Raw genomic sequence first — 19428 nt, 5'->3', positions numbered from 1 at the left:
TTGCCAAATATTCTCTATGGGATTTAATTGTGGAGATTGTGGGGGTGTTTTTATTATTTCAGGACAGTTATACAGCAGCCAGAGTCTAACGTTCAAAGCACTGTGCTTGGGATCATTGTCCTGGTAGAATTTAAAATCGTTATGAAGGTTCGATTTTCGTGCTGAAGATTTCAAATTTTGATTTAAAATGTCAGTATACTTGTACTGATCCATTATACTGTCAATAAAAGCAAGATTACCAACTCCAGCGGACGACATACACCCCCATACCATAACTCCTCCTCCACCATGTTTTACTGTTGGCACCAAGTTCTGTTTGCGAAATTCTTCCCTGGGTTTTCTCCACACCAAGATTCTACCGTCAGAACCAAATATATTAAATTTACTCTCATCAGCAAATATAACTTCATTCCAGTAATCAGAATTCTTATTTATGTTGGATTTTGCGAAAGCCAGTCTGAGTTTTCTATTCTTTTCACTTACGAAGAATTTTTTCCTGGCTGCTCTACCGTGATATCCAGTAGATCGAATTACTCTTCTAATAGTCTCAGAATTAACAATTACTCCATATAATGCTTGCAAATCAGCAGCAACTTTAGGAGCACTCATTCTTGGATTTTTTTTTTTTTTTAATATTTCGAACAATAATTCGCTTTATTCCATTGGATAGCTTTGATGGTCGGCCAGGTCTTCTTTTATCCTGAATCATATGATTCTTTTTATATCGTTTAATGATATTGAAAACTGTTGAATGATTGAAGTTAACTGTTTCAGTAGTTTCTCTAATAGATTTTCCACGTTCAATATGCAAATTAATAACTAATTTTCGAATTCCAGGCAAAGTTTCTTTTCGTTTAGCATTGAAAAAAGCTAAAAAACACAAAAATTCCAAAAACCACTGGAGAGAAATACTGCAGACGATTTTATAAATTATTGGCAATTGCTTTTGAATAAAAATAAATACCCCAAAGGATATTTTTATTGCTTACTTCAGACGATTTTTGTTGCATAATACGTAGTGTCCCATCACTTAAGTGAGCCATTTTCTGCTCCTTTCTAAACAATTGTATTTTTATTAAATTAATATTTTAATATTTTGAGAAAATGTATGTTATGTAATAATTGTTACTAAATTTAAGTATGAAACACACCCACAAAAAATTTTACATGTTTTTTAAATTTATTTTATTGTAGTTTCCTTTTGTAAAGCACGAGTGTCCCATCACTTTTTTGAGACACTGTATGTGTCAAATCGCCCTCTTTACGACAATGGAAAAGTGGCTATTTGTAATAGTGATATAGCGGATATTTTTGCTATGCATTTGGTAACGTAATTCCCGCCAAATGAATGGCCTGTTGATAAAATTTCGAATCATCTACGTTACTTCGAGTACGTGACTGGATCTGTGCACCATCTGTCAAATATATTCCGAAATTTACTACTCCTGAGGAAATTGTGAATATTATTAAAAAATTAAACCACGCAAAGCGCCCGGTAATGACGGCATCACAAATGCTGCTGTCAAAAACCGGCCGCGCAAAATTATTTTTATGCTGACCAGCATTTTAAATGCATGCTTGTATCACAACTTGTTTCTTATCTTATGAAAATAAGCAAAAGTTATTTTGATTCCGAAGCCTGGAAAGGATCACACTAAACCTGACGGTTAACGGCCGATCAGTTTGCTATCAGTGCTAAGAAAGATATACAAACGGATTACTTTATCACGCATGCAGCATTATCTTAATTTACTTACCGCCTGAATAATTTGGGTTTCGAGCCAAGCTTTTGGCGACCAAGCAGATAGTAAGGATTACGAAGTTTGCTGGCGCATCACTCCATAATAAACAGTGCGTTGCTCTCTTCATGCTAGACGTGGCAAAAGCTTTGGACCGCGTCTGGCATGAGGGACTTATGTCAAAATTGATTTCCTGTCACTTAGATAGAGAACTATTACGATACATTCTTTCATCACGAACAGAACATTTTATGTTTGTGTAAATGGTGCTGACTCCTGCAAAAAGAATATTCGTAGTAGTATTCCTCAAGGCTCAGTCCTAGGACAGATATTTTATTTATTTTACGCTGCATATTTTCTAGAAATAAAACAGAACAACTCTATTTTAGTTTGCTATGCAGATGACACCGCGTTAGCTGCGAAATCTGAAAATCTAAATCACGTAGTAAAAAAACTTCAAGATCTTATTTCTTCGATTGAGTAGTGGTGTTCACAATGGAAAATCGAAATTAATGCCTCAAAGACACAGATCTTGATCATTCGGAAACGCAAAAGGAACGCTCAGATCAAAAAACAACTTACTTTATTCAACGAAACTGTTCCGGTGGTTTCCGAGGCCAAATATCTTGGTGTCTTATTTAATGACCGCCTTACTTGGACACATCATGTTAATAACGTGTGTGATAGGGCACTTAAAATCATCAAATGCTTATACACAATTAGTGGGAAATACTCTTCACTGAACCTGAACAAGAAGAGACTTATTTACCTCTCTGTTATCAGACCAGTCATGGCTTACGCTTCGCCGGCATAATATCTTCTTATTATTACAAATGTTCATTTCTATGTATGTAACAAATGTCTTCACGACGACCCTAAGATCGAACCGTTGGCGAAGTTTTTCGGAAAACTGAATGAACGTTTCTACCAGGAAGCACAAGAATGTAATATAACGAACCACTTTGAACTTTTCAACTACAAGATTCTTCAAGATGATCGCCATCTGCGTCCTTTTGCTCCTGTCATGCTCAGCGATAGTCAAAATTTTCCTACATGAAGCTTAAACGTGCTTTCGCATCTGCTCTGTTCAAAATCTCAGCCGAATATGTGTATATACCATGATTTTGACTTCATCCTCATCACTCATTTAATGCAAAGCAAATGGTTGTAAATATTGTGTATATAGTCTTCCAGTTTATGAGAAAAATTTGAATTTTTATGTATCATATCTTGTCTCCAGGACTCACTTAGGCATTTCTGTTCCTGCATCGCTACATAAAGCAACCAAATGAAGATAGCCGGTATACAGCTAGCACATTTAGAAGCTAGACGCGCGACATTGGAAAACGGAACGGGACAGACTTACGTTAGAGACCCTCACAATTTCTGAATAGCGCGAGTTCGCCTTATAGCTGTTACTACGTTCGGCCGTATTTCAGGGCCTTGATAGCTTCTCCAGCTTATTTGATAGTTAGGGGACAACTACTTATAATCTTGACAGCTTCGGCTATATCTTTTTAGCTAAGCATTACTTAAGTTTTAGTTCTTATTACTTTGAGTTCAAGCCCAAGTGGAGGTTTTGCTGTACGCTCTGAGAAAGGAACAGACTATTCAATTCTTATTTTGAATAATAAAGGCTAATTAACTTTTTCTTAAGTTTTACGTCTCTGTTCCCGAACTCAAGCGATTATTCGCTCATCTGTTCACGAGGTTTCTACACATTTAGCTGTTGTGGAACCCCACAGCGCTGTTAGAAAATAGTTACAATACTTCTCCATTCTTTAAGAGGCCCATTGAACAAAGCACTTCGAATCTATCACTCTATTACTCGTTTTAATATCTCCCACCCAAGGACAGGACACTTGAGGAATTCCAGGCGTCACTGACTGTTGTAGCAAAATTAGACTGCTGTTGTATCAAAATTCGACAACATTCTTAATACGATTCAGCGCCACGCTAACGTAGCCATACGTTTTGCAGGTATCTGTGACTTGCAGTGGCTAAGTGTATTGTGATATAACTTTCGAGACTGGTTTGACAGGAAAAATCAGGTTACTTCTGTTTTCTTTTCTGGTTTTGAAATCTCCTGCAAATTAGCAAGACAAAACTACTCATAACTGGAGATTCTTATCTGCTATCTTAGCTGTTAGGTTACAAACTAAATATTGTTGTTTTTCCAGGAATAAATATAGAAAAAATTATGAAGATTTCCATATTCAATGAAAAATATACTTGCATAATCGTGCATGTTAGAAACATGAGTGAAGAGCATCTATACGGCAGATACAAATCATTATACTTCTGTGACTAGAAAATAATAATAATAATACATGTGTTTAAATATCAGTAATAAAGAACTTTAATTTTTGTTTATTATTAATTACAATTTTCTAATGCAAGTAACGAAAAGTTTTGAAAACTATTCTGAACATCCGACAAGAAATAGCTTTTTATTTTGTTTAAGAACGGAATATATTTAAGATAAGTAATATCCTTCGCTCTTACTATTCTGAAATATTGTACAAAAAGAAAATATGTATGTTTACCCCCATATTTTGAAAGCAATTAATATCATCTGATCTCCCGAGATTTCATACTTTGAGTATATAGGGGTGAGGTGAGATGCTTCATACTACTGAGAAACCGTTTCAGATCTTTGCTCTCCATTGCTGCTCTATGCAGTATATATATGTAATTTTACTGTTTCGTTTAATGTTTTGTAAACTATGGCGTGGTGGTTTCATAGGAACCCTTTAAAGGCGACAGCTAAAGTCAATTTTGAGTTGAAATTAATTGCGAATGATTCTCAGGCGATTCAGGTATGCAGGTAAGAATGATTTAACGACACTCTTTAGTAATAGATTATTTTGTGGTAATTTTTTTTAATTGAAATTGTATTATTCAAGATTGTGAAGCATTAACACGTAATTTTATAAAACCGTGGGTAGTCGAAATCTGGAACTGTACAATATCAATATATATATATATAATATTAGGATAATATTTTTACTCCTAAATTCCGCCAGTTACTAAATAACATGTCTTTTATTTATTTATTTTTGAAGACGCTCTATTTATTCTTATTGTCCAACTATTCGGTCTACCGGAAAGTTCAGTCCATTTTTGGAATAAAACAAAATACAAATTTTTCTTACCGTCAGTAAACTTTATTAACTAACATAATTGCCGTTATTATTAATGACTTCTTCCCAGCGTGAGGGCGATTTGTATGCCGCATTTTTGAAAAAAGTTGTATATTTTGATGTGAAAAATTGAACCAGTGCTTGGTTGATATTTTCTTCATTTTAGAAAATTTTGTCCTTCAAAAAATTTTGTAAGAACAAAAGCAAGTGATAGTTAAAGAGTGCTAAGTCCGGGAAATATGGTGGATGTGACAGAATTTCCCAGCCTAGTTCTGCAATTTTTTGACAAATCCGCAGAGTGGCATGTGGCCTGGCATTATCATGATGTAGTATGATGTCCTTCCTACTGAACATTGACGGCTTCTTTTCTTGGACTCTTTCTTGGATTTAAGTTATCCAGTTGCTGACAATGCTTTTCCCGAACTGAGCTTTTCGTTCGGTTTTAAAAATTCATATTGTGTTGGTCCTTGAATGTCCTACCATGTGCACAATGTTCTCTTAATCAGAGTCAAATTTCTTTTAGAATTGGAAGGGCTAGGTTTTCTAGGCTCGCAATCTGCCTTTTTCCCTATGATGTTTTCATAGGTAGTAATCCACTTTTAATCCCCAATTATCATCCGGTTCTAGAATGGCTCGATTTTGTTCCAAGCAAGCAGAGATGTGCATATGATGACTCAATCATCCAAATTCTTCTAACTTAATTCATGTGGCACCCATCCTGAATATTTCCACATTAATCCTATCTTCTGAATATGGTCTAAAATCGTTTGCTGAGTTGAATTAAGCCGTTCTGCAATCTCCAATGTTGTCAGAAAAGGATCTTGCTCCAACATGGTTGTAACAACATCATTGTTAATCAAAGATGAATGGTTAGAATGTGGCTTATCAGGTAGTTCGAAATCACCACTTTCAAATTTTTTTAACCATCTTCTGCATGTTCTATCAGAAACTGCACTTTCACCAAACACTTTCAAACATGCGTCAAATAAACATGTACTTACGTGTCAAAAATTGTTGTCATAGAAATGGACAGAACTTTCTGGTAGACCGAATATTTAAGATTCCGAGTTTTTACTTGCAGTATGCATTGGTTTCATTACAGTACTATTATTATGAAAGAGTAGAAGAATGTATGTATTTATAAAGTTCAGGTGTTCCCAACCTGGAGAGAATTCCTGGGGAATTCGGAATCTCAAGGGCAAGAATGCAGTCAACTTTTTATTTAACTGTTAAGTATTTAGTTTATGAATGTAAAAAAAAAAAGTTCAGGTGTTCCCAACCTGGAGAGAATTCCTGGGGAATTCGGAATCTCAAGGGCAAGAATGCAGTCAACTTTTTATTTAACTGTTAAGTATTTAGTTTATGAATGTAAAAAAAAAAACTATGGCTAATCTTTGGAATATGGTAACAGGTAGTTTGGCGACATTTTGGTAAGGCGATAGAAGTTACTAGCTAGGACTTTAGTAGTGTACATGGAAAAAGTCAAGAGTGTGCGCAATGCCATTTTTGTGCAATTCTGGGATGTTTTTTTAAGTGAAAATAGTTCAACGTGTACATGGATGATACTTTGTATGTGCAGTTCTTAAAAGCGTGGCAAGCAGTTTGCGATTCTGCACTTTCTCCCAATTTCGCACCTAACCTTTGTCATGATTAAGCATTTTTGTTCCATAAAAGTTCTAGTATAAGCGTAATTCGGCTAGCAGATTGTTGGAAAAAATGTTGAGGAAAAAAAAAAAAAAAAAACATGCCTTTACTTCATGAAAACAAAATGGCATTCAAAACAAAACTAGCAGGTTGCTGTAGCAGGGTTGGTTGCCAAATTTTCGCCAAAAAATTGCCAAGTTACCATAATCCAAAGATTAACCAAAACTACTTTTATTCAGGTTTTAATATTTACCGACATTTTCAGCACTTTTTTTGTTTTGTTTAATATATAACACATCAGAAATAATCTGAATTTTGTATAAATGTCCAACTATTTTTCAAATTTTGGAAAAGAGGAGTGGAGTGTTTGTCTAGCAATTGTGAAAGGGTTGCATAAGGCAAAAAGTTTGAAAACCGCCGATATAGATACATTGCAGTTAGATCACTATCAGCTGGACTGTGTTATTAAATGAATTAGGACTCAAATTTTTATAGCTGCATTTTGATTGTGGTAGAAAAATGAGCATGTTTCCTTCCACAACAAACCCATTAGTGCTTCGGGAAAGAAGGTGCCTAGTATGGTTTCGAAAGATGAGTTCAATTAGGGTGGTATGAACAGAGTTAAGCTTATTTAGCCTAGTGTGGGTATGACTGAATCAAAGAAACTGAATAAAATTTCACAATGATCTTTCTGGGAACCTGTCGCATGGCAGTAATAGTGAAATGTTAAACAAAGCAACAAATACGGACTGTGAGAATATTTTTCACATTTTGTAAATTTAAAGTATTGATGGAAACAGAGCAAATACAGTAAAGAAAAGAATTGATTACATAACTTATCCAAGTAAGCAGGATTGTTGTGCTATATAAATATGGTCACTGTTTTTATGAAAGTGTAAGACTGGTGGACAGTGAGTTATGCATGTGAAGGTTTTTGTTTACATTACAAGGAAGCAAAATTCTTTAAAAATAAAGCAGGAACATATCAAATTGTATGATGTATTTATGTATGAATGAAACTAAGACACTGTGAGGGAGACCATTTATGTCCATTGATATAAATTTTGAGATAAATGAATTTTTATTTTGTATAACTTGAATGATAAAGAAAATATTGTTATGAAATCATACAAAAGTTTTGTAATAAAATTTAAACCTTTATTAAATGAAATTTGTGTTATAAACAAAAAAAAAAAAAAAACAAAAAAAAAACAAAAAAAAATGTTTACAAAAAATAATTCGCTTTCAGAACAGGACTTTGCCATTTATTAGCAGTTTCTGCACATATAACTAGTAATGTATGAAAAATACAAAATGATGCATAAAAAATACAAAAGAAAGACAAAAAAAATCTGAAAGGTTTCAAATTTTAAATTATGTCCAGAGGGACATTTTTTTTTAACATTTTGTTTCTTACCTTTATTTATTAAATATCATGTTCTTTGCACTTAAACCATAAAGTTCAGTTCAAAAGCAATATTGCAAACTAATTTTAAAATGAGGGAACTACGCTTATACACACCCTTGGTTGGCGACAAATCTCTCGCCAAACACTTTAGGTGAGAAACTCCAAGGCGCCATATATAACTAACTAAATTTTTTGTCTACATTTTAAACTTTAAGCCTAAAATGTCTGCGAAACCACAATTTTAATACACAATTTATGCCAAAAATCCAAAACAAAAAATTTAGATAGCAAAAATGTAAAGTTTCTGGTAAAAGTATAGTTTAGGGTACCCCTTGGTGAAACTGTGCAATTCTTTGACTCATTATTTTGGCTTGCGATTTTTGCGCCAAAAATCGCCACTACACAAAGCCAAAATAACAAGACAAACAATTGCACAAACTCGGTATCCATGTACACATCGACTTATTTCCACTTTAAAAAAAATCCCCGAATTGCACAAAAATGGCATTGCGCTCTCCTTTGACTTTATCCATGTACACGTCCACCTATTTTCCACTTTAAAAAAAAAATCCCAGAATTGCACAAAAATGGCATTGCACACTCTTTTAACTTTATCCATGTACACGTCGACCTATTTTCACTTGAAAAGTCAAAGGAGCACCAAATTCTACAATATAGGAAAACAAAAAATACATAATCTCAATAAAATACATTTTAAACCAAACATTAAAATAACACAAAAAAGGTAAAACATGTTATACATTTAAGCACTACCAAAAGCAAATATTCACTTACCATGATTGTCGAGTTCGCTTCGTACACCCGGAGCCATGTAAAAATCAAAATATCAATCATATTCAAATGACTTTTTCAAACCAGGTACTCTTTCTGATCGAATGCTTCACATAGTGACCGTCCGAACCTTTCTTCCTACAAACCCATTCAAATCCATCTAAACGGTTTTTACGTTCGACTAGACGCATATCTTTCCTACATATATGACACTTATAATGGCTACTAAGTAAACCTTCATTTACACACCGGTCAATTAAAGTAATATTATTTCCCCTTTCGCTCCAAGTTGTACACAAACTTCAAATTAATCTTACTACATTCGGCCATTCTACCGTCTAAAGAATCAAACCAACACACACCACAAAAACGCTTACAAATCATCCCATGATTCAAAATTTCTCAGAATCATGCCCCCGATTACGTCACAATAGGGTTTCCATAACATTAAACTACTCAGGCTACCATAAATGAAACAACAACTTGGCGATAAATCAAACAACATCTTCGCCATAATACAAAGGGGGTACCTTAAAGTCTACTTTACCCAAGTTTCTTACCAAAACTACACTGGTAGTTCGGTCTGAGGTGCTGGCTGCATGGGCGTTTTCATGGTTTTCCCCATGTGTAACGTGTATACGAGCCAGTTTCCCTTAGAAAGTCCTCCACGAAAGGCATCCCTCCCCTTAGGCAGATAGCCCTAGTGTGCTTTGCCATAATTAAATACACCACACCACTTACCAAAACTTTTTGGCAAGAGCTCATGTACACAGCGATCTGTTTTAACTTTAAACAACATCAGAGAATTGCACAATCTTTGCAGCATAGGAATCTAGGAATTAAGCACACTTCGCTAAAATAAATTAACATAACCACAATAAATTTCAAACAATACCATGTACACAGGATTCTCTTTTAACTTTTAAGAAAATGAGCAGATTGCAAAATCTAGGCATCGCGCACAGCCTTCGCATTGCGCACAAATCAACAAAATAAACTAAAATAACTTGCAAACAACTCAAAGAGCAACAATAACAACAGAAATTCATAGCAAAAAATAAAATAAAATAAAATAAATAAATAAATAACATAATATTCTACAAAATAAGAACAACAATAAAATAAAATGCACTTACTATTGTGAATGCTTCTTCAAACAGCGGAAATATCAATTTCAAACATTAGCAAAACTCTTCAATTTCCACCACTTCTATATCCTTCCACCCTATCTTCTGAGGCATAGAGCATACAAAGTCCAGCATACATTCGTGAATAAAATCTGCATAAACCTACCATGAACAAAACACTTGTTAGCAACTCCAAAACTGTACCTTTTAATACTAAATTTACCTTGCACTTAATCCAAAATATGCCACTGAAATTTTGTCACCACGTCATTATTGCAACATAAGCCATTTCAAACCAGCCACTCCAGCAAAGTAAAGTTTCAAAGTCAAAAGTGTTGCCATAAAAACAACATCATGCCAAAAACCATTGCAGGAACACATAGTTGCTCCAAAAACTAGCACATTTGGGTATGGCAGTGCTTAAATTGCGCCGGAGCCCACCGGTGCTTCTCAATTTTTAAGATAAATTACAATTTTAGCCGGAGTGCACCGGAGCCCTAAATAAGATGAGCTCCGGTACTTCTTTTTATAAAACTAAATCACAATTTAAAAAGAAAAAAATTTAGAATTCGTAACGTTTTAGTTTAACAATAAGGAGACCTTGCAATACTCTATTTCCCTAGAAATACGAACTCATGAGAACTTGAGACGTTCAAGTAAAGTCCCCTCATTCGCATGCGGAAACCTTTCCCTTTAAGAAAAGCAATAAATTTGGGGTAGTTTGCTTAGGAACGCCTAAATTTCTCGTCATGCCATTGTATCTAGTGTATTGTTATCGATGCTTACAGTTAGTTATTCTCGCACGAAGGAGAATTTGTGTTCTTAAATGTGCGTTAAGTGACAGTGAGTACAATAAGAGGGAAATACTGAGATAAACTGCTCAAGAACGTCCTATACATCGTTTTTTCCCACAGTATCCACTAATGGGGGAGGGAGGGTAACCAGCAACTTTACATTTAGGAGTCCGATTCAAGACTCATTTACCCTTGACACCCATCTGCTTGATGGCTATAATTATATCAACAGAGAGCCGCGGTCAAAGAGAACGTTCTCTCTCACCAAGATTCCCCTCATTTTATGTTTCTACCCACTCCTACCCTCATTCTGTTTCGCCCTGGAATTTTCATCAGCTGTACTTTAAGTATATTTAATTTTGTAATGATAAAAGAACTTCCCCCCTACGATCAGAACTTAAATTGGGCCGGAACCCACCGGATTTCGGTTCCAGTGCTTCTTATTTTTTGTAATAAATTATAATTCTAGCCAGAACGCACCAGAGCCCTGAATAAGAAGGCTGCGGCACTTCTTTTATGTAGTTAAATAACAATTTCAGTAGAATCTTTATCTCGAAAATATTATTTTAACAATGAAATTATATTAAATATCGCGTATTAAATTTCAATTTATCTCTTTACATTTTATTTAATTTTAATTAGTTAATTACTTCAATCTTTAATTATTTCAATAAATAATAATTAATTATATAATAATTATCAATTAAATTATAATTAATTAATTGGCTAATAATTATCAATTAAATTATAATTAATTAACTGGCTAATAATTATCAATTATAATTAATTAATTATACAATAATTGTTGATTAAATAACAATTTATAAACATTAATTACATAGATATTAATTAATTTGATAATAATTAACTATTTAATTTTAAAATTATTAAGGAGTTTAATAGTCATTTTATTTATTTATTTACTCTTGTTCCTCTCTGCTGACGGTCTTTCATAGGGCTCCAGCACTTCTAATCTTAGAAATTAAGCCCTGGGGTATGCCATACATCTGAGGGCGTATATAAAAGTAGTACCAAAATAAGCATATCTTTATACTTATTTATTATATAAAATAAGCACATATACTAAAATAAGCATATCCTGATCTTTAGAATTTCCGATACACATTCTTGTACGCTGGAGATAAAAATGTTTTTTCTGTTTAACGATGCCATTTCTCACTTTGAAATCCTTAAGTTTTGTTAATCAAAAATTCATTAAAGTTTCACAAAATATGAAATTGATAACAAAACGGAGTCCAAATTTCAAATTTGCCCTTCCAGATGCCCATATTCGCAGGAGGATTGAGCTATTCAATATTTGATTGCTGTAGGTACCGTTGTTTTATCACAGTGTGAGAAACATACATACATTTATGCAGATTCTTCATTATTTAATTTCTTTAAATTTATTTAATAATAATTTCTTTAAATAAAATACAGGGCAATAAAATTTGGTGGCAACAATTTGAAAAGTGAAAAACAATGCTTGTATTGAATCAATGCAGAATGAAATTAATACGGTCAAAAGTCTTTAATCCGGACTTGTCGGGACTTCGGCGATTCCGTATTATTGGTTTTTCCGGATTATAGATCATCAATTCAAATCTGGTAAGATGGCATGCAAAAATTATAAAATTAAAAATATGAAACCGTAATTTATGAAATAAAGAGCAATTATGATCTAAAGGGTATCCAAATTAAAAAAAAAAAAGTGTACTTTATTAAACATTTCTTTCAACGCACACATGCGTAAAGCATACATTACGCATAGTCGAAATTATAAAATTGCGACCAGAAAACTATTCAATGTGTATTCATGATATTTATAATGACGAGGAATTTGATTTAAGTCATATCAATGACGGAGTACATTGAGATGAAATACTACATTTAGTAAGGAATTATAAGCTGAATAAAATAAAAACATCTGCCCTGAAGATGAGGATAGTGCTGACAGATCAACTTCCAGTTCATTGTGCGCTGCGACGTCTTCCCCCCCCCCCACACACACAGAGCAGCGGGAAATTGATAAACAGATTTCGGAATGGTTAGAGAAACAAAGGATATGCTTTTATCCATTTTTTGCAGCAATTCCACTTTTTGTTTGATGGACATCAAAACATGCTTTTGCTTTGTAGATCCTTTGGCAGCTCCAGAATCGGAAATTCTTTTTGATATAATCGAAAGTTCAAGCTTACTTTTATAAAATTGATCTAACAGTCTGAAAAAATAATAATAAGTCGGATCCAATTAGAAGATTAAGGAACAACGCAATCTGCAACATTAACTGAAATAGATAATTTTAGCTTAGCTTATACCGTCCGTTATACATTAAACACGCATGCATAAAGGTATTATGCGTTTATGCATGCGCAGAAAGTTTGTAGCTTTGAGGTCCGGATTATGGATGTCCAGATTATAGATCATTCTGGATTATGGACGTCCGGATTAAAGACTTTTGACTGTAGTCCTTCTGGGCAAATTTCCCCCTTGGATGAATAAGAGAGAAACAGATTTTCAGATTTTTTTAAGGTGACTATAATTCTTCTTCCCCAGTGTCCTCTATTAATCTTGGGAACACATCTTTGTTTGCTGTCAAAATTATTATCATTAGCAACATAATCTGTGTCAACTAATTCATCATAAAATATTTTGGACATGTTTGGCATGTCATTTTGTACATAGTGTGTAATGCAATGATGTTTAATTGTTCGAGCAGATAATTTCTTACTTTTTTTAAGGGGTACTGAGACACTATCTCTTTGAAGGAACTGATGAACTCTATTTTACAAATAGTTTCTTCAGAAATTGTTACGTGTTTGGTTCGCATAATTTCCTCTACAGTCTATTACTGCTTTTCTGTCAACAGCCAAAGCTTCTCTTATTTTTTTAACCTGATATTTTTTGTAATATCATATAATGAAGCAAAGGCATTTATACAAACATGCACATTTACATTGTCTATCTTGGTCATGTATTTGTAAGAGTAAGATACATTGTGTGAAAATCCCTCATTTCCAAATGAGAATGTCAGCATATCCCAGGCAATATCTTGTAGAGCTTATGCTGTATAAGATATTGATTTTGGATATTATAATTCCCAATTTCATTAAAAGCTTTAAGAATTTGTGGTTTTCCAGTATTACAAATGAAAGAAAAATGCTGAACAGTCAGCATCTAACTCATGCAAGGTTGCTTTCATAGCATCACGAACTCTCCTTGTTACCTCTTCTTGGTAGAAAACGTGGCCACTGAATCAGAACCTGCACTGGAATATTCACAATCAGTACTGAAGAACTGATGAATGAAACCAACATGTTGTCCTTACGAGAGACAAGAAAGAGCATGAATATGTCTGATAAAAGAAGTTGGACATAAATGCTTCTTCCTTCTTGACAAGTCAACAAAAAATTGTTTTTTTCCCTGTTTGCAAAATCTTTCTTCCATTACAATTATTGACATGAGTTCTTTTTCTCCTTAAGTGATTTATAAAGTAGATGCTTTTTTTATTGACTGCTAGAAGGCGGTACGGTACAAAGTCCATAATCTGGACATCCATTATCTGGATCAATAATCCGGACCTCAAAGCCACAAACTCATGCATTCGTGTAATACGTTTACACATGCACGTAAAGCCAGTAAAGCGTTTACCCATGCGCTGCTTCCAATAGTGAAGAAAGTGACAGAGAGGTTTTTGAGAACGAAAAAATTTCGATTGACAAGTTAGTCAGTATTCTCAACACAGCAATTACAGGACTTGAACTGTGGAACCTTGTAACTGAACAAGAAATTATGTCTGTTTATAGAATTAAAGGGAAAGTATTAACACAAAAAACGAAGCAACTTAAATAACTTACACTGAAAGAAATGTTTAATAAAGTAAACAAATATTAAGCTTTTTTTTTTTTTGCAAATTTTGATACCCTTTAAATCATAATTGCTCTTTATTGTATAAATTACTGTTTCATATTTTTAATTGTATAATTTCTGCATGCCATCTTACCAGATTTAAACTGATGATCTATAATCCGGAAAAACCCCTAATCCGAAATCGCTGAAGTCTCAAGGAGTCCGGATTACGGACTTTGTACTGTATTACTTTAATTTTCACAAAAAAATTGTTTCTTTGTAGACTCTTCAAATTCATATATATTTTAAGTACTGAGTTTCTGAATTTCCAAAACTCTGAGAAAAAGACTGAGATATTGGCATTTAAGTATAGGATTCTGAGAAATAAGCTGTGTCGGTATCTTCAGATGATGATCAGCAATAAAGGACAATATATAGAATGGGCAGTCAGTCGAATCAAGCTATTTTAAGTTTTTTAATTTATGTAAGCCCTGTTTCATGCAGTTCACTTTTGTGTATCAAAATAAAATTCTTTCCTCTTGAGGATACAGCCTTGCTTTCTTTTGCCTTTGAGTGATTTAGTGTACTTTCTTTAACCCTTTTTATTTTTAAATGGAAACAAAATTTTTATACTAAGAACTTAATCTTTATGTTACTTACATATGCTTTCAGCATCAGAAAGTCCAGATTAATGCATTATCAAAGTCCTGCTTATTTTCAGATGTGCCCGTTTTTTTTCTGAGGTCAGTTCTGAGCTCGTATTTTAAATTTCATGAAATACTGAAATAATTACACTGCTTCCAGCTGTGTGTTAATTGCATGGTTAACTATTGTTCTCTTTCTATATTTTTTAAAGCATGGAGTCAACAACACCTTGCTTTGTATAATTTCTTTTCCTCGAAGAGAAATTGAAACCGAAAAGATCATGATTTAAGAGTATTCAGGTGGTATAAAGTCATAGGAGGTGGGAAGCATGCTGAGTATAGAGATTAAACAGTATTTCCAGTTTTGACAGGCTCTCTAAATTTTGTAGATTTCTCTGAATTGGATGAGTGATGCACATTAATGATTTTTAAAAATATTTTGTAAAAAACAGGAAAACATGATAGTTTTTCTTTTCTAAACATTTTTGTCATTTTTCCTTTCTTAGAAATGAGTAGTATTGTGTGTCTCAGAAATGTAGTGGGAGATTTTTATAGGTTTTTGCTTTGAATCAAATCATCCAGACTTGTATTTCTGTAAGAAATTAATTTCTTTGCAATTTATAAAATAGAGTTGCTATGAATATTTTAAATATTTTTATATTTAATTTTAAACTGTCTTGTAATTATTATTTCTTTGCAGTGAATTAAGGCAGACAAGGAACAGGCTTTTGGATCTTCTAACTGATCCAAACCATGAGGCTGATACCTTAAACACAGCTTTTGAGCGATACTTAAGTCTTCTTCTAGGGTTGATAGTATCTCCTGATGGTAAAGGTGAGAGCAAATTACGATATACAACTCGTTTTCGATGGACACAGTCATTACTGGGAGATATTCCACTGTAAGTATTATATTTCATTGAAAAGATTTATGGGAGTAATATGAAGTTCTATAGTGTTCTCTTTATTCATGTATAATCCAAAGAATATACGGTGGAAAACAGATAAACTGTCATTCTTTTCATTTTTTTCTTTTATAATAAAAGACTACAATACTATTTATTTCAATGACTATAATGTACTATGTAATAAAGCTACACCAAAATATTTTCTATGAGAATTATCATAAAGATAATGGGATATCATCTACTTTATGAATAGTTTACTAAACAGTTTGTAAAATTTCATGTATCAGTATATGAAACTTCAACAGAAAATTAACTCTATATATGGCAGTAAGAATTAAAAATGAACTAAAACAGTATGGGTGAAGTGTTTTGAAGATTATGAAGTATTTGATAATGATCATAGCATGGGCTTAGGAAACGGGAAGAATTTTCACATTTTTCAGCTGTCTTGTATTTTGAGGTTTTTCAGCTACCAAAAGCCTACCACAGAAGGAGATTCATGTTGCTACACAGAAGTTTTGATTTGCATTTTTGACAACTTTCCACTAGTACCTATTTGGTCTTTAGAGTTTGATATTTATTTTGACATCGCCTTGTAGAACAGCCTGCCTTCATCAGTGTTAAGAATATTTTTTTCTTTTCATACATTGCAAAATACATTGTTCTCCCTCCCCTCCCAATTTTTTTTTATCCATTCCTTAACATCAATTTCGAAAACAAATCCAGATTTTATGATTTTTCCTGAAGAAATGTTGTTCTGCTTCTGGAACCTATCCAGTTAGTCCTTTAAGCATAAATATCAGTCTTCTCAAAGTGTTTGGAAGATTCATTGGCCTGTGTCTGAAGCATTTGTCCAAATATTAACAGACTGCTGCTGCTAGGAATTGTGAGCCAGTTCAGCAATGCTTCTTGAACATCAACATGCCTTTCTGAACTTTGTTATTGTATCCAAATTTTTTTTTTTTCATCAGTGAAAATTGTTGATTCTTGACCTTTACACATTGTAACAGTTTTAGATTTGGGTAAAGATATTCCCAGCAGGTAACAACTTGGCTGTATCCATTTCAAATTTTTTAAATAATGCCCACCTCCTCATTACATGACACTATATGGTATCTTAAAATATGCTCCTTGTGTGCCATGATTTTCCAACTATTGATTGTTATACTTGCTTCAACAACTTGGCAATAAATGAAACAACAACTTGGCAATAATCCAAGGCATACCCTAAAATATAGACTAACCTATTTCTCTATTTTAGAACATTAGCAGGCTTGCATGAAGGTGCCAGGACCTTTCAGCTGGGCATCATTATGAAGATAACCCGCAGGTGCCAATAGTGATGCAAAATGACCCATCAATTTTCGCAATCAACGCATTTTGCATCAATAAATACCTAGATTAAAGTGACCACATGCCCTGCTTTTTGGAGGACTGTCCAATGTCCCTCCAATTTTTTTAAATGTCTCGCTTTTTAGGAAACATCTGCATTTCTTATTTTAAATGTACTATAAAAATATATTACCTATTATTTATTAATTATTATATTGAATATAAAGAAATAAAAATCGTCAAGGAATATGTATTGTCAACGGAGGAACAGCTAGCATTAGCTGAAAGGCTATTTGCTTTCCACACCATAAACCACAAAGTTTCAGATAAACTGCTTGTACGTCTCAAATGATCAAAACATTGTATGACAAAAAATTTGCATATGCAATGACAAAAACCGAAGCAATTATTTGTAATGTTTTTCCACCATATTCGTTTTGACAGTTGCAGAAAGAATTTAAATGCACATTTATATCCATGTATTATGATGCTTCCAACCACAAAGATTTAATATTATTTCCCACAGTTGTTAGACTTTTTGATCCAGAAACAGGAATTAAAATTAGAATATTAGATTTTGTTTCATTGCCGGGTGAAACTTCATAAATAATTTTTGATTCAATAAGTACTGTTTTAAAAAAGAATAATTTGAACAATAAAATTATTGCCTATTGTGAGGATAACACTAATGCAAATCTTAGTTGTGCAGAGCACATTCTACACAATACTATTCAAACAGCATTTGACTTACTTAAGTCCATGTTGAAAATATTATTGCAAAAATTTATTCGTATTTTTATATATATACTATACGTATTGAAAGTTTGATTTATGTGAAAGCACAAAATTCAAATATAAAAGAATTATTGGTTACAGCAAAACACAATGGCTAACTCTTTAACCATCTGTAGAAAATATTTTAAAAATATACGAATCATTAAAATCATACTTTTTATCACAAGATAAAAGTCCAGGAATATTGCAGCTCTTTTTTGAAAATAACACATGCCAAATTTGACTTCAGTTCGTCCACAACCAAGCTACATTTTTTCACAATGTTGTGAAAATTATTGAAGGGGACAAAATTTCAATTACGGAAGTGTCAAATGAAATCAATAATTTAAAAACAAAATTGCGAGAAAGAATTGATAACGATTACGTTCCTTAAGTTATTTGAAAGGACATCACTAGGTTGGAAGAACCAATGTGCCATAAAACAACCTGATTTTTCTGAAAGAAGTCAGAAATTTGTAGAATAACTGCTTGGAATATCTTGAATAACGTACCGCTCAATTCGAGGATATTAAAAATTTTCATCGGGGAACATTAAAAAAGGAGATTTTATGGGAATATGTGAAAAAATCTTTTTAATATATTAGCAACCATGTTCCGAAAAATAATATTTGCGAAAAAGATCTTTTTGGTGAGGTGTCATTAATAAAAAAGATACGTTACTGATTAAAAAATTAAATCTTGGTTGAATGCAAATGGGGAAACAGACAAAAAATGGACGGAGTTATTCCTTCATTTTAAACAGAATAATATTCCCTATGAAAATATTTTGGAAATTGTAGAACACGTGCTTTCTCTTCCAGGAACAAATACAGCAACAGAATGTGGTTTTTCTAGTATCAATAAAATATGGACAATTGCAAAAAACGTTAGTTGAACATTAAAACTTTAAACTCTGTATTAAGCATAAATTATAATTTGACCAACTCATGTGAGAAGTTTCACGACATTTTAATAAAAAAATCCAAATCTATTGCAAAGTATTCAGTCGGATAAAAAATATGACCATGAAAGAAAATCATAATTTTTTGAATTAATTAAAAAACATAATATTCAAATTATTGTTTTTTACAAATATTTTTATATTTACCAATAGTTAATAATAAATATATTTTTGTATATTTATAGACAAGTATATGAATGTATACAATAAAAAAAAATTTTTTTTTGAATTATTGGCCTGCTTTCATAACTAAATTACAATTCTCATTTCATTCCATTTGTCTCGCTTCGTCTCAATGAAAATGTGGTCACTTT

The 19428-nt window shown here is 32.9% G+C and overlaps 1 protein-coding gene across 2 annotated transcripts in view; it reads left to right on the top strand.

Annotated features, from left to right (window-relative positions):
* The first annotated feature begins 4409 nt into the window (after positions 1-4409).
* LOC118195332 (BRO1 domain-containing protein BROX-like) overlaps positions 4410-19428 on the top strand; it is a 79636-nt gene continuing 64617 nt past the window's right edge. The window contains exons 1-2 of one of the 2 annotated variants that reach the window (XM_085809777.1): positions 4410-4566; positions 15841-16041. In XM_085809777.1, coding sequence (XP_085665903.1) covers positions 4466-4566; positions 15841-16041 — 302 coding nt within the window. In that variant the 5' untranslated portion in view covers positions 4410-4465. The remainder of the gene's footprint in view (positions 4567-15840; positions 16042-19428) is intronic. The other variant, XM_085809778.1, reaches the window with a different exon arrangement.

The sequence above is a fragment of the Stegodyphus dumicola genome, chromosome X2 (genome assembly GCF_044657685.1).
Source record: "Stegodyphus dumicola isolate Sdum_Otavi_A_Nest chromosome X2, ASM4465768v1".
In the NCBI taxonomy this organism is placed as follows: Eukaryota; Metazoa; Arthropoda; class Arachnida; order Araneae; family Eresidae; genus Stegodyphus; species Stegodyphus dumicola.
The sequence above is the reverse complement of the archived record's forward strand: the minus strand, read 5'-3'. Positions and strand labels throughout refer to the sequence as shown.